Source organism: Sciurus vulgaris (genome assembly GCF_902686455.1).
Source record: "Sciurus vulgaris genome assembly, chromosome: 3".
Lineage (NCBI taxonomy): Eukaryota > Metazoa > Chordata > Mammalia > Rodentia > Sciuridae > Sciurus > Sciurus vulgaris.
In genome coordinates, this window is record NC_136463.1 from 188,831,661 (window position 1) to 188,852,168 (window position 20,508).

General features: G+C 62.8%; 1 protein-coding gene across 1 annotated transcript; it reads left to right on the top strand.

Annotated features, from left to right (window-relative positions):
• Positions 1-8,748: 8,748 nt before the first annotated feature.
• Positions 8,749-17,468, top strand: AGXT (alanine--glyoxylate aminotransferase). The gene is made up of 11 exons (XM_079135367.1): positions 8,749-9,086; positions 9,171-9,363; positions 10,266-10,330; positions 10,846-10,946; positions 12,003-12,073; positions 12,963-13,047; positions 14,123-14,218; positions 14,547-14,616; positions 16,073-16,168; positions 16,521-16,649; positions 17,154-17,468. The coding sequence occupies exons 1-11, from the start codon at positions 8,856-8,858 to the stop codon at positions 17,259-17,261; spliced, it is 1,245 nt and encodes a 414-aa protein (XP_078991493.1). The 5' UTR covers positions 8,749-8,855; the 3' UTR covers positions 17,262-17,468.
• Positions 17,469-20,508: the final 3,040 nt, after the last annotated feature.

The window sequence follows — 20,508 nt, forward strand, 5'->3', positions numbered from 1 at the left end:
TTCTGGGAGGAAAACTGACCGTAGTGAATTCAATGCAATTCTATAAGAATCATAAGAGTGAGTTTTAGGAACTTGAGATCATTCTGAAGTCAGTCCAGGCAAAACGAAAAAGAGTGGACAGAGAGGGAGCATGAAGCCAGGACGGGAGAGATGGCCACATGGCCTGTCCTGCAGCAAACCACCCTGTGAGGACCAAGCAATTCAAGCAGCCAAGCGAACAGTGGAAAGACAAAAGAAACGGGAGAGATGAGTGCAATGGCACAGGACAGGGCGTTGCCACAACGGGGAGGTCCATCACCCTCCACGCTGTGCTGCTGGACAGGACCAGGGACAGCAAGTGCGCTCCAGGCGATCCAGCACTTAGAACGAGAACCAAAACTGCAGAGTCCTGTCTTGCTCTGTCCTCTGTTGCCATAGAATACCTGAGATGATAACATTTATCAAGAAAAGTTATTTTTGGCTCATGGCTTTGGAAGCTAAAAGCCCAGACTAGGTGCTGGCACCTGCTCTGCTTCCTGTGAGGCCTCGTGCTGCTTCCACGCACGGCGGAAGAGGAAGGTGCTCTTCCTGAGGGTCAGGCAGGCACCACCTGCCCAGGCCTCTGCCTCCTCCTGGACATGGGGAACAGACCCCATAAGAGGTCCCCGAGGCAGCTGAGCTAGGGCACCTGGGCCACCATGTGTGTTAATGTGCCCCAGGGTCTCTGGTGCTCATGTTGGGGCCCTGACCATCATGACCTCCAGTGCCCTCCCCTTGCCTCCTCTGGAAAGAACTCCTGTCTGCACAGGGAGCTGAGGTCTCCCTGTCTCCCCACACACCCTATGTAGGGGTGCCTGCGGTGGCTTCCCTGACACCGTGCTGGGGCTTCTGCCCTGGTCAGGAGGGGCACACCTGGGTCCTGCCCTGGTTCTACCTGGCACTAGCTGTGTGGCTCTGGCAGGGCTCCTGCTCTCTGGCCTCAGTTTCCCTGTGTGTAGGCTGGGGAGCCTTTCAAGTCCACCTCTGAGGTCCTTTCAGTATCTCCAGTCCCATCAAAGGGACTTGGGTGTTACTTCCACCCAGAGAATGCAGTGGCAAGGACCTGACTCAGCCTCACAGGTCAGAAGATGACATTGCAAAACAGAATTGGCAGCAGCAGTGGCTGAAATTAAGTCTTTTCTTAGATCTTGGCAGAAGAGAGGCTGACCTTGGAGGAAGGTGTTTGGGGATCGATTCCTGTTTCCCTGCGGAGCAGGAGGCGGAAGGTGCCTGTCCAAAGTCCATGATGCTGCAGATGGTGAGGCTTTCCCAGGTGGGCACAGGCACAGGTGTGAGGGTAAAGGCGGTCACGTGGAGGACATTAGGAGCATGATCAGGAAGTTGTGGAGGACAGCCAGAAAGACCCTGCAGGCTAGGGTCCAGGGACCCTGCAGGGGGAGCCCACTGGCTCAGAGGCCTCCCTGCTGCTACGTCAGAGGAAAAGGTAAGCCCTGGATTCATCCAGAACTTCAGCTGGGCGGCCTGTGCCCAGAGGCAGGACGTGTCCCACAGGAGCTATAGCACCGGCTGCACCTGGGGCCATGGCTGGGCCAGGGCTTGCCTTCTAGATAGCCCTCCCAGGGAGGCCCTGGCAGAGTGACCGTGAGCAGGCACAGGCTTCCTGAGGACAGGGAGCTCCGGCTCCCTGCTGGAGCCCAGGACCTGGTGGCCAGAGGTCAGGGACACCTAGCCCATCCTCCAGGTCAGCTTGACCAGCCTACTTGGACCATCTGCAGGGGAAGCCCTTGGAAGGCCGCAGCCTGCCGGTGCCTCCTGTCCTCCTCTGTAGATGGGGGGTGACTGCAGTCTCCCCTTGCGGACTGTGAGGTGGCCGAGCTGCCCTCTGTGGGTGCAGAGGACAGGGCACACCGAGGGCTGGCGAAGACAAGCAGGATCCCTCGTCCCATCTGGACTCCGCTTCCTGCCCTTCCTGGATGGATCTGAGAAGGTAGGGGCCACTCATCCATCCCTGCTCCCGTGACCTGTGCTCCCAGCCAGGCCCGCAACATGAGCGTCCTCTCTGGGCCCTGATCTCTTCTCCTCCTCTCACCTGCAGTCCATGTCTGGGTCTCAGGACTCCAGCAGCACCACTGGTGATAGCTTCAGTGGAGAGGTCACCTAGAGACAGTGACCCAGAACCCTGTTCCACCCACATTCACCAGGTCAGGGGACTGCATAGGAGGGGACACAGACCTGCCCAGGAGGAGGAGGGCTGAGAGCTGACCCTTAGAACTTCAAGCCTATCTTTGTCCATTTTCTGTTGCTATAACTGAGTACCACAGAGTGGGTAATTTATAACAAACAGAGGTTTGGTCAGCTCACAGTTGAGGAAGCTGGAGTTCAAAAGCACGGCATAGGTGTCCCGTGAGAGCCATGTGCTGCGCCATGCCGGGTGGGCTCTGCCTGCCAGCCTGGCTTCCTATTCCTCTCTCAAAGCCTCCGCCGCCTTCTTGGGACCCATTGTCACAACTCCCTCTGACCCTAACCCTCCTCGAGACCCCTCCTCCAAACGCCCCGGCGTGTGACTTTGGGGTTTGGGCTCCATGTGAGTTTGGGAGGGACAACGGCCCTGTCCAGAGCTCAGAGCACCCAGCCCTGTCCCCTCCTGGAGCAGGAAGTCTGGGCCCAGGCTGATGAGAGGGTCTGGGAGAGGAGGCTGGCCCACGGGCTGCCAGAGCAGTGGGCAGCAGCCGAGGCTGGCAGGGCCTGGAGGGCAGGCCTGGAGCTGCGCTCCTCTGGACGCCCGAGAGCCGCTGCCCGAGCGGGCCTTCACAGAGCCGAGGCTGACTCAGAAGGGTGCCTCGGTGCAGGTGCCACCCCGGTGGGGACAGGCAGAGGTGGGGTGAGGCGCCAACCTGGGCCTCTTCTCTGCAGCCCAGGGGCCTCCTGGGACCCACCCCACCCCCAGAAGCCTTCACCGTCCACCGTTAGGGCCGTTCCTGCTCCTGCTTGATCCCAACTCTATCAAACCAGCTTTCAAAAGACGTTTTTTAGACAACCAGGGCAATTTGCCTCCATGGTATTCAGGGACCATTTTTAGTTTCGATAAGCATGATAATGGGGATTTGGGAGAAAATGCCCATGTTTTAAGATGCAAGTCGGAAGGTTAAGTGAAGCCACATGCCAGGCCTGGGGTCCTGGGCTGGGGAGGTGACGAGCCAGAAGGGTCTGCCGGCTGGCACTGCAGCAGGTGCCTGAGCTGAGCTTGGAGAACTCCCAGGACACAGGCACTCGGGACGCCTGAGGCCCGAGGTGACCGGCTGACCCAGGTCTCACGGGAGAGCTGCGAAGCCTGCGTGTGCCGTGCTGCAAGTGGACAGGCCCGAGGAAAGGGCTGCCCCGCCCTCACATCTCCCTGGGGACATGCTGAGGTAGGAGGGCCTTCCCCACCCAGCACGAGGGCTCACCCTGCAGACCCCAGGGCTCCCGCCAACCCTTGTCCTTCCCTCAGGAGAGAGTGGAGGCCAGCCAGGGGGCGGCCAGCTCCAGGCTGGTGGCAGAGCCAGACCCTGCGGACGTCAAGACACAGAGAAGCAGCCCTGCGGGTGGACTCACCCTCTCATCCCAGTGCCACGGCGGAGCTGGCCACGGCAGAGCTGGCCACAGCGGAAGGGCAGAGGGGTCTAGAGGCGGTCCTGTGGGCCCACTGCAGGGCCGGCAGCCGGGTGGGTCTGAGCATGGACCACTGCTTGGAAAGTCCCTCCCTGCTCCTGCGGGCTGATAGGCATGGGGAATGGGGTCAGGCTTGGGGACATCTGGGCTGGCTACAGAGAGGAGGCAGCACGGCCAGGCCAGGGGAGGCACGAGGACCCAGGCATTCCATCCCAGCCTCAGGGCATCTTGGAGCCCACCCAGGCAACATGGACTCCAAGTCAGGTGGAAACAGGAGCCTCAGAAAGTCCCTCTCTCAGCTGGGAGGTGCCCCTCTGTCCTCCTGGCCACGTGTACATTTCCCCTCAGAGCCTGGCCTCTGACCACCACACCCTGCGCTGTGTCCACCCACTCTGGAGACGGCTTCACCCCAGGAGCCATGGTCATGTGACCACAGGACCCTCTGGGGCCAGGTACCCACCTGTGCTCCCCACAGGGGCTGCCCCATCGGACACTGCCTCTCACGTCCATCTGCCTGCAGGTCACTGCCACCAGGCTCAGAATTCCTCGAGCCAGAGGGTCTGTGTCCAGCTGGTGGCTGGGCAGCACACTCACACAGGGACTGCAAGGTCTCGTTCACACAACACGGCAGAGCCCTCCATGAGCAGTGACCGGCAGGGGCTGGTCTGCCTTGGCCCTTTCTGTGGTCCCTCCTACCTGATGTCCTGCCTGGCGTACTTCTGCCTTCTGAAGAGCAAGGACACTGTTTGGAGGTGGGCATGGAGTGCAGGCGTGGCCGCTGGGTGCCGCTCTTTCCTGGGGTCGGCCCTGTTCCTGGCCTCCTCTGGCGGTCACAAAGGGCCTCCCCTCTGAGCCTCCTGTCCTATGGTGCACTGGGGCCACGTCCTCTGGCCAGAATGTCCTGGTATCTCTGAGGAACTGAGGCCCGCTGTGTCCAGGAGTCACACTGGGAGGAGGGAGGCGGTGCTGCACGCCAGGCAGCCCAGCCTCTGCCAGGAAGCAGCTCCTGCTGCTCAGCCTGCCCACCAGAAGCTCTCAGTGGGTCCACACAGGACCAGGGGGTGGGGACCCCGTGAGCGAGGGCTGCCTTCCCGACAGTGTCACCTGAGAGGCCACCCTGGGAGGGGGTGCACCTTGGGGAACAGGATCAGGGCATGAGCACACCTGTGGGCAGGAACAGGCCACCGCCCAGTGACCACATGAGCCTGGCGAAAGCAGTCCAGCGACTGTAAAGGCCACCCATGGAACTGACCAGCAGAAGCATCCCAAACACTCCAGCTGACCCCTGAACCCAGAGCTGGGCAGGGCAGGGACGGGAAGGGCGGCCTCAGTGAAGTCTGCAGACTCAGGGCTGAGGGCCAGCACCCAGCAGAGTGGCCCCTCCCATGGCCATCTCAGCACAAGTGGCCAGTGACCTGCTGTGACCCCAAGCCCCCAGACCAGAACTTGGTGTGGCCTGCTGCCCAGCCAGAGTGCTGCTTCTGTTCCCCTCGGTTGAAGGAACTGCTCCTTCTCTCACCCTCCCTCGTCCACGGGTTTCAGTATTTGAACGGACCAGACAAGAACCCAGAGAGAAGTCCCTGGCGGGTGACAGGGTCTGCTGCCGCCCCAGAGTCCTCACCCAGGGGACAGCAGGATCAGGAAGAAGGCTGCGGGCAGCAGCAGGGAGCCTGCTTCATCTCCAAGTCTGGCTTCTGTGTGTCGTCTAGTGGCAGTACCTGGTGCTGAGTGCTAGGGGTGTTCCGGCACCTTCCACACATTCTCCGCGCTGGGAGCTGCTGCCTGCTCGTCAGCCCGCGTCTGAGCTGCTCAGAGTGAGCAGGCTGGTGCGCCCTGGGCAGGACGCTGCTCTCCCTCCCTGGCGTGCTGGACGGAGGAGCGGAACCACACGGAGCGCAGATGGGCAGGTCACCGGGAGCACAGCCCTGGCCCCGGAGCCTCCCAAGAGCAGACTGCAGACCCTCAGGGGGCCCGGGCACCTCGCTCTCCTCGTCACCTCCTGTCTGCCGCTCCTCACGGCCTGGGGACTCACCGACTGGGGACCCCGTAGTCCTGGGTCCCACCACGTCGCAGAACTGGCTCCCTCCAGGCCTCTCCTTGGCCTGTCGACGCCTCTGTCGGTCTGCCTTGGTCTCCTTGTCACACAGCGACACCAGTCCTGCTGTACTAGAGGCCACCCTAGTGACGTCATGTGACCTCAATCACCCTGCAGAGCACCTGTGTCCGCAACCTTGTTCTGAGGTCTGGGAGACCGGGGCTTCCACTTGTCAGTCTCACCTGACACTATCGGGCCCACAAGGCCACCAAGCTCCAGAGGCCCCTCCCCTCCTCACACACAGAGTCCATCCTCAGTGACCCCACGGGCTCTTGGCTCCAGGGGTCTTGCACGTGCTGTCCCCAGGGCCTGCCTGCTCTGGGGCCCCTTACACCCTCCACTGGCCCTGCTCAGGTCAGACCTCGGCAGTCTCCCTGCTGCCTGCCCTTGCCTCCTGAGGCCACAGGCGACCCCTCCTGGCCCAGCAGGCTGGAGCAGTGAGCCTGAGCGTCTTCTCACCCATTCTGTTAATGACCATTTGCTCTCCTAGGGTGGACACAGGGAGATGGTCAGCCAGTGATGGTGGCAACCATGAGCAGGGGGTGGAGCCAGGATGGGTACCTCCCCAGGAAGGGAGAGAAGCTTGGTGTCACACACGAGGACAGTGAGGAGGCCTCGTCTAGAGCCAACCAGACGGCCGACCAGTGCCGGGCCCACACGCCGTCCTGAGCCCACCCAGCTCCCGGGCTTGCTGGGACGGAGGAGAGAGGGGCCGGGCACAGAGCTGACACAGCAGAGGCTGGAGGCAGGAGGCACCCTCTGTCCAGGGTCTCTCACACAGTAGGTCTATGAACCGCGAGTGCAGGGGAGGGCAGGACTTCAGCAGGGAGGTCTAGAGGGGTATCTGCCTCCCTGTGGCCCACTCCTCCACAGCCTGAGGCTCTAGGGAACAGGGTGGCCCCACAGGGTCAGGCCTGGAGGGCCTTGGGGCCTGACAGGATGCTGAGGAGTGGGTGCCTTCAGCTAGGGAGGCATTCTAGAGCTTTCTGTGAAGAGCTAGGGTGTCCCTGCCAGAGGGTGGGCGTGGCAGCGACCTGCTGTCACTCAGACGTGGCTGACCACGTGCGGCTGATTGAGCGCGGGTTCCCTCTTAGGTGGCACCCAGTGGTCTATAAGCACCTAGGTCCAGCAGCCCACTTGCACACTGTGCTGAGTCAGCTCCGGGCCTCTGGAGGGGTCAGAGGAAGGAGCAGCAGAGGCTGTGGAACAAACCCTGACACCCAAGTGCAGCTGGAGGACCCAGGCAGGTGGCAGTGAGCCCAGCGGCTGGTGTCCGGCAGTGTCCGTAGCACAGCCCGTCAGAGGTCCCCAAAGCAGGGGCTGCTACATGCTGGCCGCCCAGCCAGAGCTCTTGCAACTCCGGAGGACAGAAGTCCAGGCGCAGGCTGTGGGCAGGCAGTGTCCTGGGGACAGCTCCAGGGAGCACCCTCCTGCCATCCTGGGCTCTGGCCTCATCACTGTCTCTGCCAGGTCCTCACCCAGTGTGTCCGACTCTGTGTCTGAATCCCTCTTTCCTTACAGGGACACCAACCACAGGCCCACCTTGTCCAGAATGACCTATCTTCACCCGGTCACATCTGCAGAGACCTGAGTGTGGGGTCACACAGGCACCCAGGTTAGCACAGGGATTTGGGGGTGCTGTCCAACCCACAACAGCCCCAGGCACCAGGACCATCTGGAGGGAGCGGGCTTTCCTGGCACTGTGGAGGAGCTTAGCAGTGTTTGGACACAGGCTGGGGGCAGGTGGCAGATGGTACAAGCCACCTCTGAGCCTGTGTGTTGTCCACACAGGTTCGCCTGCCCAGGTGGCCAGGTAGCCCTGGTCTCCAAGGAGACAGAGTTCCTCCCTGCCCTGCTGTGCACAGGACAGAGGCTCCCAATCAGCTTGCAGCCTGGGGCAACACCTTCCCTGGTTGCAGTACTGGGCTCTGACGGTGCCAAGCAGGGAGGCCGCTCCCCCCTCGGCAGAGCTCATCTGGCCCTGGCCTTGGGTGGGCCTGGGTGTCCTTCTCCTCCCATGGCCAGGCTGGGCACATAGACCTGCACAGAGGGGTTCTGGGGGAGAAGGCCTGCCTGTGGCCTCAGGGAAGTACCCGGGGCAGGAGGAAGGACAGCAAGGACAAGCAAGGGCGTCCAGACAGTAGACCTTCGGGAGGATTCCTGGAGCTGAGGCTCCAGGGAACAGGGGTGGCCCCACAGGGTCAGCCCCGGAGGCCTTGGGGCCTGACGGGAGGGTGGGAGCACGGCCTAAAGCACCCAGTGCCCGGCAGAGGGACACTGTGCATGAAGGCGCAGGTGCCCTGTTAGATGAGCAGAGAGGGGACCGAGCCTGGGAGGCCGCAGGGGTGGGATTGCTGTGGTGTTGAGGTTTGGGGGTGGGGGAGCCCCAGGGGATCAGGCTGGGCAGGCGCTCAGCCAAGGCATCCTGTCCCCGGGAGCCAGGGCCCCACACAGGGCAGGCCAGAGATTCCTGGGTGGGTGTGTCACCCCAGCCAAGGGGCATAGCATGGTCTGGGTTCAGCTCAAACTAGAGACCTGGGCTGATCTGGGCTGCAGTAGGTCAGTGCCATAGCTGGACAGGGCTTGAGCTGGGCTGATGGCACTTGGCCCTGGCTGCCCACAGCCCCAGACACCTGACAAACTGCCCAGCAACGAGAGCTCTGCAGAGGGGGGAGCAGGTCACAGGGGAGGGTCCAGTGTCTGGTCCTAGGTGGCAGCTGCTGCTTCCCTGGTCACTGTGAAAGGTCATGTTTGATTTTGGGTGTGTGATGCCCTGACTCTCCTCTGGCTACGAAAGCCAGGTTGTCCCCTTCACAGAGGCATGAGATCCACCAACGGGGAGCAGAAAGTCTCATCATGTGCTGGCTGGGCTCCTGAGCACCCTGCATGGTAACCGTGCTGCCGGGCACCATCCACACATCCACAGGACCTGCTGGGCTGGGCGTCCCTCTCCAGGCACAGGGTGGGGGCTTCCCTTTGCCTGGACTCCAGAGGTTCCCACCTCCAGTCAAGGTTCAGCTGTCCATCCTGACAGCAGGACAAACACTGATAAGCGTTCAACAACAATAAAAGGCGCAGGGACAGCAGGAGCCCATCGACCCGGCCTCACCTGTGTGGGGCCAGCAGGGACATGTTCCGGGCACTGGCCAAGGCCAGAGCAGCCCTGGGGCCCCGAGAGGCGGGCCTGGCGCAGAACATGGCACCCCACAGGCTGCCGGTGCCTCCCCCTGAGGCCCTGCGCAAGCCCCTCTCCATCCCTGACCGGCTCCTGCTGGGCCCAGGCCCCTCCAACCTGGCTCCTCGAGTGCTGGAGGCCGGGGGGCTGCAGATGATCGGGCACATGAGCAAGGAGATGTCCCAGGTGGGCCTCAGTGGGCCGCAGCAGGGCTGTGGTTCGGGTGTGGTCAGTTGGGAGAGGGTCCTGACCCATGTGCCCACGGCCCAGATCATGGAGGAGATCAAGCAGGGCATCCAGTACGTGTTCCAGACCAGGAACCGCATCACGCTGGCTGTCAGCGGCTCAGGACACTGTGCCCTGGAGGTGGCCCTGTTCAACCTCCTGGAGCCCGGGGACTCCTTCCTGGTTGGCGTCAACGGCATATGGGGGCAGCGGGCTGTGGACATCGGGGAGCGTCTCGGTAAGGAGAGGGGGGCCCGTGCGGCCTGCTGGGGTGACGCCTGCCAGCTCCCTCCATCTGCCAAGCTCCGGCTGTTGCCGGCCCTGGATGAGTGCTCACCAGGGTGACCTTCCTCCACCTGCTGCAGCAGCCCACCGCCCCTCCAGGCAGGCCACAGGGCCCTCCAGGGGCCAGCCCTGATGGGCAGCAGCACAGAGATGTTCCCTCTGCCCCACCCTTCCCGATTCTGAGGAGATGTCTCTGGAACGTGGGGGGTGCTGTGGGAACCCCTGGCCTGCACCCGCAGCCCTGGGCTCCAGGACGCCTCCGTGACAGGATGCGGTTTCAGAGGCTGAGTGGCCCCAGGTCTCAGAACAGCCCTCTGTCTGGAGCCCATGCACCGACCCCAGCTCCCTCCTGAGGTTGGGAGGCCCCGGCTGCCGGCTGCCAGGGACACAGGACTCAGAGGCAAGGGCAGGACGGGGGCTGCTTCCTGGCAGCCGGCCCCCGGGGGTGAGGCCTGCCTGGCCCTCGCCTGTGACTGCTTCACGCAGGCCTGCCTCCGACCCCGGGGCCTCTGGGGTCCCACCTGAAGAGCCCACCTGCCCGCCTGGCCTTGTGCAAGCCTAGCTCACCCTGTGTGATGAGGCCACGCGGAACCTGGCTCCAGGCCTGGCTGGGCTCAGGACGGGCCAAGAAAGGCACCCGGACTTCCGTTCCCACAGCCCAGGAGCCCAGTGGTGCTGGCTCTGCAGGAAGAGCAGCTCCCACTGAGCCACTCAGTTCCCTCTGAGGTCCAGCCACCTGGGCACCAGGGTGGACAGGTCCTGCCTGCCTGGGTCCACCTCTTAGCATGCCACTGCTCCCCAGCACTGGCTCCTCAGTGTTGGGGGGCTGCTCACTGCCCATTCTGCTCTGGCCAGGAGCCCGTGTGCACCCCATGATCAAGGATCCAGGAGGTCACTACACCCTGCAGGAGGTGGAAGAGGTACCAGGTGCCCAGGTCTGGGGTTGGAGGTGGTGGGCCCAGCGGGATGGGGTCAACATTGGGAGCCAGGCCTAGAGCTGGCCCTCAGCCCTTTTACAGGGAACAGGTGGGAAGTCTGGTTCTGTGTGGCAGGGCTGGCAGGGCGGGGGCCAGGGATATAGGACCTGTCCCTGACTCTCGGGGTGCCGGGTGCCCCCCGGCAGGTGGGATCAGTCCCGACTTGCATTTGGCCTTCTGATGGCCCTCAGGATGAGCAGGAGGAGATGGCCATCCTCTCTTGCTGAAAGTCCTTTTCTTGGAAAAAGATCCTCCTAGAGCTGGGCTGCTGAGCTTCCCCTCAGCAAACGCTGACCAGGGCCGGAGACCTGCCCCACTCCTGCCCAGACGGGCCTGCCCAGGCAGGCGGAGAAGCTGTGTGCGTGCTGGTGGCCCCAGCCGTCCCTCACCCGCAGAAGTGCCTCTGAGAGGGAGTCCCTCCCCCCCGGGCTGTCCACAGCCGACCTTCTGCCCCTCAGGGGCTGGCCCAGCACAAGCCAGTGCTGCTGTTCCTGACCCACGGTGAGTCATCCAGTGGTGTGATGCAGCCCCTGGACGGCTACGGGGATCTCTGCCACAGGTGAGCCTGTCCCTGGGGAACAGTGTTGCTCAGTCCAGGGCCTGGCTGGAGGGAGGTGCTGGTGGGGAACTGGCAGGTTGGCCCTGCCTGAGGGCAAGAGGTGGCCATTTCCCTGTCCTCAGTCCCACATTCGGCCTGATCCTGCTACATGGCCTTGGGCACCGGCCACTCTCAGGCGCCACAGGATAACCCTGGGCAGGCCAGTCTCTCAGAGGACCCGGGGCTGGGGGCAGGGCCCAGCGCCCCACCGCTGTACAGGCCTCATGACTGGGACCAGATCCTCCCCCACCGAGCCCCAAACTGCCTCCACGTCCCCCCAGGAGGTGGGGACAGGGCACTTGAGCCAGCTGTGTGTCTGTGCAGTTGACCCCACAGCCAGGGCGGGCCACCAGGACCCCAGGACCAGGCTGTGGGCAGGCCCTCGGGGGCTGCCCTGGGGAGCCTGCCTCGAAGCGCAGCCACAGACCCGATCTGCCTGGTGGGTCTGAGTCGCCCTCCCTGCTGGGGCTCCTTCCTCAGCGTCTTCAATACGGAGACTTGGGGTTCTCTGTGGCTCTGCCCAGGCAGCCAAGAGGAGCAGCTGTTGGCGAGGGAGGCCTGGGCCTTGGCCCTCCTGGTCATGGGCCTGCAGGCTTAGAGCCCGGCTGCCCCGTCTGAGCCTCACACACCCCTCGGGGTAGGGATCCAGACACACCCCAGGCCCAGCGCGGAGGCCCAACAGCCAGGCACAACAGCCAGGCACGGCCGCACCCTGGGCGGGAGAAAGCGTATCTGGAGGCCACGGCTCCTGAGGGGGGCAGGAGGCCGTGGCCCCTGAGGTGGATAGGAGGCAGTGGCCCCTGAGGTGGACGGGAGGCCGTGGCTTCTGAGGGCACAGGAGGCAGTAGTTCCTGAGGGGGTGGGAGGCCATGGCTCCTGAGGGGAGCGGGAGGCAGTGGCTCCTGAGGGGCGCGGGAGGACCCTCCAGATGCCCCGTCCAGGCTGAGGCCTGGGCACTCCAGGCCACTCCTGCTTCGCTCTGCTGCCCTCTGCTGCCCTCTGCACCTCACCCCCCAGGTACCAGTGCCTGCTTCTGGTGGACTCTGTCGCATCCCTGGGCGGGGCCCCCATCTACATGGACCATCAAGGTAAGGCTGGGCCCCACTGCTGGAGAGTTCCCATGGTGCAGGCCCTTGCAGAAGGTTCTGTCTGACAGCCCTGCAGGCCTACCACCAGCCCACACCTGGGCACAGGGTCCTGTCTGCCTAGGCTTGGGCAACACCAACTCCTCACTGGGTATGTAAGTTCAGTTTCTGTTACTATAACACACTACCTGAGGCAGGATAGCCTATACAGAAAGAAGGCTTGCTTAGCTCACATTTGAGAGGCAGAATGTCCAAACAACATGGCATGGCCACTGGCACCCCCACACCTCTGCCTCACCTCGTCACCTGGAGGCATCAGGGCAGAAGGAGAGGTCACATAGCAAGGCAGGAACCGGAGGTCAGGGAGAAGCCAGGCTCAGCCTTTCATAGCAACTCTCTTTCATAACAACCCAGGGTCAAGTCCTGAGGGCAGCACCCAATGACCTGGCCACCTCTGCAAGCCCCCCCCCCCCCAACCTCACCACACTGAGGACAGAGCTCCCAGCACAGGGACCCCTGGGGCCAACCACGTGCCCACCTTGGTAGCAGGGTGGCCATTACAGGGACCTGCCAGCAGGGGGCATGCTCCAGCAGGGACATGGGGCTGGGCCGCGGGAGCTGGGGCGCCGGGGCCTGTCCGTCTGGTGCAGGGGCTGGGCTGCCCCTCCCAGTCCTGCCCCTCCTGCACAGGGGGACAAGCTGGCTCCCAGACACAGCCTGAGGTCCTGGCTAGGACACCACAGCACCAAGGTTTGAACCCATGGCCACCCCTTCCCCAGCCTCCACATGAGAGCTCAGGCACCAGCCACAGAGTGGGGCTGGGCTGGGCAGCAGGGCTGCTGGAGTGGCCTGCCCCAGGCAGGACCTGGCCTGTCAGGAGCTGTGTCCCCAGGCATTGACGTCTTGTACTCGGGCTCCCAGAAGATCCTGAACAGCCCTCCAGGAACGGCCCTCATCTCCTTCAGCGACAAGGCCAAGTGAGTGCACTGCAGACAGACCTGTGGTGTGGAGCCAGGAGGGAGGGACGCAGGCCTGCAGCTCTCTCCACCCTCCCGGCCGGTCCCGCAGGGGTGGCCTTGCTGCAGTGGGTAAGGGGAGGCCCAGACACGGGGCCTGGGCTCCCGTGTAGGACGCTTGGCTGCAGTTCTGAAGTTCCTAGCTGCTCATCAAGGGCCAACTCAGCAGGACCAGGGCCCAGAGCACCCAGCCCCACCTCCACCCCAGTTCCACCTCCAGGAAGTGACCAGGAGCCCACACAGGGACAGGCTAGATCCCCCACGCCACTCTGCAGCGTCCAGACCTTGAGCCCAGCCCTGCAGAGGTCAGAGGGCGAGGGCGAGGTGTCAGCCTGTCAGGCCACCTGGGCACCATGTACCAGAACAGAGACAGTTTGGGGCAAGGTCAGGGGTTCTGGGTGGCTTGTGGGCAGGGGGAGACTCCAGGAGGGGCTGAGAGTGGAGCTGGACAGACCAGTCTGGAGAGCAGGCCTCTTAGATTGCCAGGCTGCTCTGTGTCCCAGGGGCCCAGGGCAGAGGGCTGCAGCCCCTGACAGATCAAAGCGAGGGTAGAGGCGGAGGAACGCCCAGGCGGTGAGAGGCTGCCAGCCCAGAAGAGTGGCGCATGGTTCCAGCCTGGCACAGAGCCCTGACCACACCCCAGCCCCAGCCTGAGCCCCCGCAGAGGGGTAGCCTCAGGAGGGGCCGCCCCAGCCCTCCGCCAGGCTGCATCCCCTGCCGTTAGGTCATTAGGGTTTGCAGAGCTGCAGACCCTCCTGACTTTAAGTGAGGGTCACCTTCAGGGACCTGCAGGAGGAGCCAGCTGATCCTGCGGGCAGACAGGGGAGACAGAGATGGAGTGGAGGGGCTGGCCTCAGGGCCCCAGGTGATAGGGTCATGCCCACATGGGCCCCAGGGCCAGCAGGGCTGGGCAGCCTCAAGAGCCCAAGCCTGGCCTGGCCCACGTGTCCCCTGGCATCCCACTGCCTGCCACACCTGTCACGCAGGACAGCCCAAAAGGGCAAGGACCTGTGCTCAGGCCACTCTCTCCCACCAGGCAGAAGTTCGATGCTCGGAAGACAAAGCCCTTCTCCTTCCTCATGGACCTCCAGTGGCTGGCCAACCTCTGGGGCTGTGACGGCAAGCCCAGGATGTGAGGGGCAGGGACAGGGCGGCTGGACCAAGGCGCCTCCCGCCTCACCAGCCACCCTCCGGCCTGACGCACGGGGCCCCTGCCATCTTGTCCACAGCCCAGGAGGGCCCTGGGGCTCCCAGGCCCCTTCTCTCCCAGCCTGGACCCAGGCCCAGCAGGGTGACCCCCACACCCTCTCAGTGAGCCCTGTCCTCCCCTGGGCTCTCTGGACCTGGTGCAGCTACGTCTTCCCCTTCCCAGGCCTCAGTCTGTAATCCTAAAACTGGACGATACCCCTGGAAAGGGGCTGCGTAGTCAGCCTGGCCACTCCCTCCCTGCTCTCTCCCAGGTACCATCACACCACTCCTGTCATTGGCTTGTACAGTCTGAGGGAGAGCCTGGCGCTCATAGTGGAACGGGTGAGTGGCGGGGCCGGGGGCCAGATGCAGGGACCTGAGGCAGGCTGGGGCCCCCAGGCACCCCAGGCTGAGGACGGAGGGCCCAGGGAAGGCGCTGCTCCCTGGAGCAGTCTGCTGACGGGCCTGGTCTACAGAGAAGGAGGCACCCGTGGAGTGCGGACAGTGGAGTGCCAGCCAGGGGCCGCCTGGACTCAGGCTCTGAAGAGGATGGACCTGGGCTAGAGAGCCAGGACAACAGGGCCCAGGGACAGATGGGGACACGGGCAGGTGCCACTCTTTCTGCCCTTCCGTTGCTGAGGGAGCAGGAGTGGGGTAGGGACGGAGCTGAGGGTCTGAGACAGGAGGGCTGGGAGGAGGGGTGGTCACAGGGACCAGGGGCAAGCAGCTGGTGACCAGCAGGCGGGCCGTTGTCTCAATCCCTTTGTGGTGCTCTAACAAAAGACCACAGGGGAACCTACAGATGACGGGAATCCGACCAGTAGTCCCAGAGGCAGGAAGTTCAGGTGCAAGGGCCACGTCTGGTGAGGCTTCCTGCTGCGACACAGCATATCTGAAGGACTCGTGTGGGCCAGCGGCCTTTGTCACCAAGCACACCAGGCCCACCTCCTGATGGAGGTCTGCCAGTGAAGCTGACCCTGCAGACCACTGCAGCGCCACCTGTGTCCACGGAGAGGCTGCCACTGCTGTGGGCTCAGGCCTCACCCAGAGCTGAGCAGGCCAGGCCTACAGGCTGTGGCCAGGGTGTGGTTTTGTCCTGTGCAAAGTCTCCCCTTGGGACATTGGAGGCCCAGTGTCCACTGTCCTCTGGGGCCACTGCCCACCACCAGCCCAGAGGCCAAGAAGAACCAGGAAGGGTCCTTGGGCTGTGTCCACTCCTAATGCTGCTGCCTGAGGGCTGGCTTGGTGATGAGATGTCCCATGTGCTGGGCAGTCGCCCACACGCAGGTCACTCACACTGCTGTGTGTGTGTGTGTCCAAGGGGACAAGGCTGAGCTCTGAGCTGGAGAGGGAAGGAAGACAGGGCAGCAAGGGAAGGGTCCCAGGAAAGGGGGCAGTCCCAGAGGAGACCAGTGGAATGCAGACCGTGGGCACAGTGTGCTGGGAAGATGGCGGCTGTGATGGAGACCTAGGGAACTAGCACTGGAAGTCATGGCCATGGCACTGGGAGGCCCAGGGTCGGGAAGATGACCCCTCACAGGCTCTGATCCACTCCCTCCCTGCAAGGCCAGGAGCCCCTCCGCTTGCTGGGCAGCTCCCCCATTTCCCCAGGCGCGCACAACACACTGGTGTCCACCTTGCTCCCTCCCAGACTCAAGGGCAGGCCAGCCCCAAGCCTGCCAGGGCCCCAAGTGGGGCTCCAGTCACCTGAAGTTGGCCCACTACACCCAGGGCTGCGATCCCCAGGGAGGGGCTCCTGCCCTGCTCTGCCCAGCCAGCGTCCTGCCTCTGCCCACAGGGCCTGGAGGAGAGCTGGCAGCTACACCGTGAGGCCACTGCGTACCTGCACGGGCGCCTGCAGGAGCTGGGCCTGCAGCTCTTCGTGAGGGACCCGGTAAGGAGCCCAGGTTGGCCATGTTTGGGGTGGACAGCTGAAGGGGCTGCGCTGCCCAGAGTTGACCAGGAGGGTAAGAATCTAAGTGCCTGCGGAGACGACATTCCACGTTCTGGTGGAAACAGCCCTCCCAACAGTGGCTGTGACCCGCCCCAGGAGAAGGGACAAGTGCGGCCCCTGGGCGTCTCCAGGCTGGACGCTGCCCAGGGAGCCCTGCAGGCAGCAACGACCTGCCCACCCCCTGCTCTCTGGCCTCCTCTGGACCCCAAGGCCAAGTCAGGTGGCCCCAGGGGAGCCCTGTGAAGGGCACGCAGCTCATCTGGTGGCATGTTGAGCCCAGCACTTCCTGCAGGCCATCCGGCTGCCCACGGTCACCACTGTGGCGGTGCCTGCTGGCTATGACTGGAGAGACATTGTCAGCTACATTGTAGACCACTTTGGCATCGAGATCACGGGCGGTCTCGGGCCCTCCGTGGGGAAGGTGAGTGGCTCCACTGGACGGGGCTGGTGGCTCCAGGGCCCTGACTCAGCCCAGGCCGAGCACTGCTGTGCCCACTGGTGCTAGGCCTCCCCCAGGGTGCACCCCTCTCCGGGGCATTTGTGCAGGTGGGGCCACACTGCATCTCCAGTCCATCCTCGCCCTGGCTTGAGGTCACTGGACACACCCTTTCCAGTTCTGCTCCGAATGTCCTTTCTTCCCTCCACCTGGATCGGCAGACCTAGCCAGAAACCCCAGCCTGGTCCAGCTGGCTCTGCAGAGCCAGAATTGCTGACTGCCTCCTGGGTGCAGAGGGCCGGCTCTGGTCTAGGCCTTTGGGGGCCTTCAGGGACCTTCATCTGTGGCCTGGACACAGCTCTTGTGTCCCTCCTGTACACTGGGTGGGGTGGTGACCACATGGGTGAGCCCACCCTGGCTCTGCCCAACCTTGTTCAGGGCTGGGGGGCTGCAGACGGGGCTGCCACATACCCTGCCTGTGCCCACCAGGTGCTTCGGATTGGCCTGCTGGGCTGCAATGCCACCCGGGAGAACGTGGACAGAGTGACGGAGGCCCTGAAGGAGGCCCTTCAGCACTGCTCTCGGAACAAGCTGTGATCCACACACCAAGCTCGCACCTCCCAGAGGGGCGGGGTGTGGCAGGAGCCCACGCACTGTGCAAGGTCACCAGGCCTGGGGACAGGACACCTGCTGGCCCAGCTGGAAAAGGCAGGCAGGGGCCAGGAAGAGGGAACTCCTGGAGACAGGACTCTCGAAGGAGCTGCAGTGCCCACAGGCTGCCGACCTCTGGGAATATTCAATAAAGCTCTGGTCAGCCGTCTCCTCCTGTGTGGGGCGGGCTGTGGGAGAGTCCACAGGGGCGCTTCTGCTCACCCTGCCACCCACGTGTGGCCTTGGAGCGGCACTCCTTGTCCTGGAGTCTGTGGGCAGATCTTCCCTGCAGCTGGGGCCTGTCACCCCACTCCAGCCCCAGATGTCACCCCCCAAAACACCCTCGCATGCCACCTCCATGAGAACCCTCAGGAAGCCCCTCTCACACGGACAAGGACCCCAAGCACGCACAGCCGACCGGTGCCATGATGGTCCAGGCCCCTCAGCTCAGCTGCTCTGCTGCAGCAGTGCCGCTCCCGAGCCCCCTCCTGAGCCTCTGGTCTCTCTGGCCTTTGACCCCACCCCTCATTTCTAGGGAATTTCTGACCAGGCCAGTGGCCTGGCCCCTGGGATGCGCACAGGACAGCCACAGCTGAGCCCCCATCTCCAGGAAGAAGGCTGGGCAGGGTTCCCTCTGGGTCCGTGGCACACAGCGGAGACAGCTCTGTCCCTGTCTCGGAGCTGGAGGCCCGGAGCAGATAGGAGCTGCTGGCCCCGGTGCTCACAGGACCCGAAGAGACGGGCCCTGAGGGCCACACAGACAGCACAGCCACGATCGAGGACAGATGCAGAGCCTGGGAGCCCAGTGAGGTCTGGGGAGGCGCCAGGAGGCACAGGGCTGTGTGGCCACGTCGTGACTGTGGCTTTGTCCAGCCTTGGTCTGGTCTCCCAGAAGCAGCCAGTGAGAGCAGAATTCACACTCAAGCAGTCAGTTAGGAAGGTCCCCTCTGCCCTGGCCCAGCCAGCGCACACTCAGGTCAGACCTCTAGCGCCAGATCCTTCTGCGGGCGGCTACATTTCAGAGGGGTGGACACACCCCTGAGCCCGTCCCTGAGTGCTCAGGACCTTCGTTCACACTGTCACCGTGGGTCACTCGTGGTTGAGTGGATTCCGTCGGCAGCACGTCACTGTGGCTCCTTCTCCGCTGTTGGCTGTCTGGGCTGCCCCTAGGTTGGAGCTGCGAAGAACAGGCTCTGCAGGCTCTGCAATCCATTCTCCTCGAGTGAACAATGAGGACCCAGGTTCCGGGGCCGTGGGTGGCAGGACCCCAGGACAGTGCACAGAGAGCTGCCAGCTCTGTTCCCGCCCTCCTGAAATTGTGTCTGGTTGGCTGAACTTGCAGGTCCTGGTGGCTGGTCCGTCCAGCATCTTCTTCTAGAAGTCGCACGGGGACACCCGCTCGTGCTGGGTGACTGCTGCCTTCCTGGTTGGCTTGTGGTGGCTCTTGGCTGCATTCCAGATGTTGCCAGAGAACTGCATTCTGAGCCTCTCCTCCGCTCCTAATGGCATCTCCAAAAGCTGGAGGTTTTATTTTGGGAAGAGCTATTTATGGCTGTTTTCTCTCAGGTCGAGAAGTGTTTCCAACATGAGGTTGAGTGAAACCTCCATCCTCCTCCTCGGGCAGCTCTGGGTGCAGATCCGACCTGCCCGAGTCCTGCGCGGGGTGGAGGGGCCAGAGCGCATGCTCATCCAGAGCACTGTCTGTGTCCTAGCCACGTCCACTGAACAGACCGCAGACCCTGGGATTCCCATCCTAGATCCGTTCAACTGCGGTGGAAAATTTGGAATTGTCTTGTCTGTTTCTTCAGAACAGCTCCCTGGAGTTTTGATTGGAACCGCATCCAATCTATGTATCAAGTTAAAGATGGCAGAAACCATCAAAATATCACAAATTCCAGTTCAGGACATTAGTCAGGTGTTCTTAACTTGCTCTAAGCGATGTTGCTAGTTCTTTTTGCAGAGCTCCTGCACATATTTTTCATTAGGTTTATTCCTGGGTGTTTGATTTTTTTTTTTTTGATGCTGTTTTAAATGGTATTTTAAAATCCCAGTTCCAGCAGATCATTTGTAATATGCAGTGCAGTGATTTCTGCATGGACCCTGTGTCTTCCGACCTAGCTAGACGCACTGGGCCTGGTGGCCTATGCAGAACCCCTTGGGTTCTCTAGGGGGAGAGGACGTTGTCCGTGGGTGGTGAGCGCTGAGCTACTTTCCCAGTCCAGCCTCTGGTTAGCCACCCTGGTGCAGGCGAGGTGCACCACAGAGGCGGAGGTGAGGTGGAGAGCAGATCCCCGTGGGGCGGGAGCACGTGGGCTGTGGTGTTGGCAGGGCCCTGCTGGGAGACCTCTGTGCTGGCAGGACACCAGGGAAGCCTTCCGGGCCTGGACCTTTCTGTAGAGAAAGGCTTTTTAAATGAGTTCAGATGTTTTAATAGCGGCGACGCCTCTGTCGGCCTTCCTTCCTGCTCCACTTGGCATGTTCGGGTGTCCTGAGTTGGAGTGAGGTCGTTGGTGGACCTCGGTTGTCCTTCCCTGCTCTAGGGTCCTCGGGGCCCCTTCTCTGCTCCTGACGCCCTGCGGTGACTCGCAGCTCCTCTCTGTTCCCAGCATCAGCCTTGCGAAGGGTGTCCATCTCACTGATCTTTTCAAAGTCAGGGTTGGCCTCCTGGCTTTCCTGTCCTTCGTTCTCTGTTGATGTCCACTCTGACTGCATCCACCCCTTCGCAGGGTCTTCTTTGGCTGTGATGTCCTCTTCTTTCGTAGGGACTCTACAGTTCCTGCCGCCTGGGGTGGTGTGCTCATCCTGGGGGCTGCTCCTCTCCCCCTGGCTTCTCTGGGAAGCTTGGACTGAAGCATCTTTTCTGGCACGAGCAACTCAGGCTAGGAATCCCTCTGGCCCTTCCTTGACCACATCTCCCAAAGTTCCCACGCTGATGCCGTCACCAGTTAAATACGCTGAGGTTCCCTGTGACTTCTTCCTAGACGCGCAATGGATTGTTCGGGGTACTTGGGGACACTGTGAACCTCGTATTGTCCTCGCTGCGTCTGTTGAGGATGGAGTCAGGTGTTGGGTGTCCTGTCTCCGTGGGAGCGAGCTGCGGTGGGAGCTGGAGATGCAGTCTTCCTCTGGACTGCCCTTCTGAACTCCTGCAGGGAGCTTGTCTGCCTCCTGTCAGTACCAGAGAGGGTGTCCA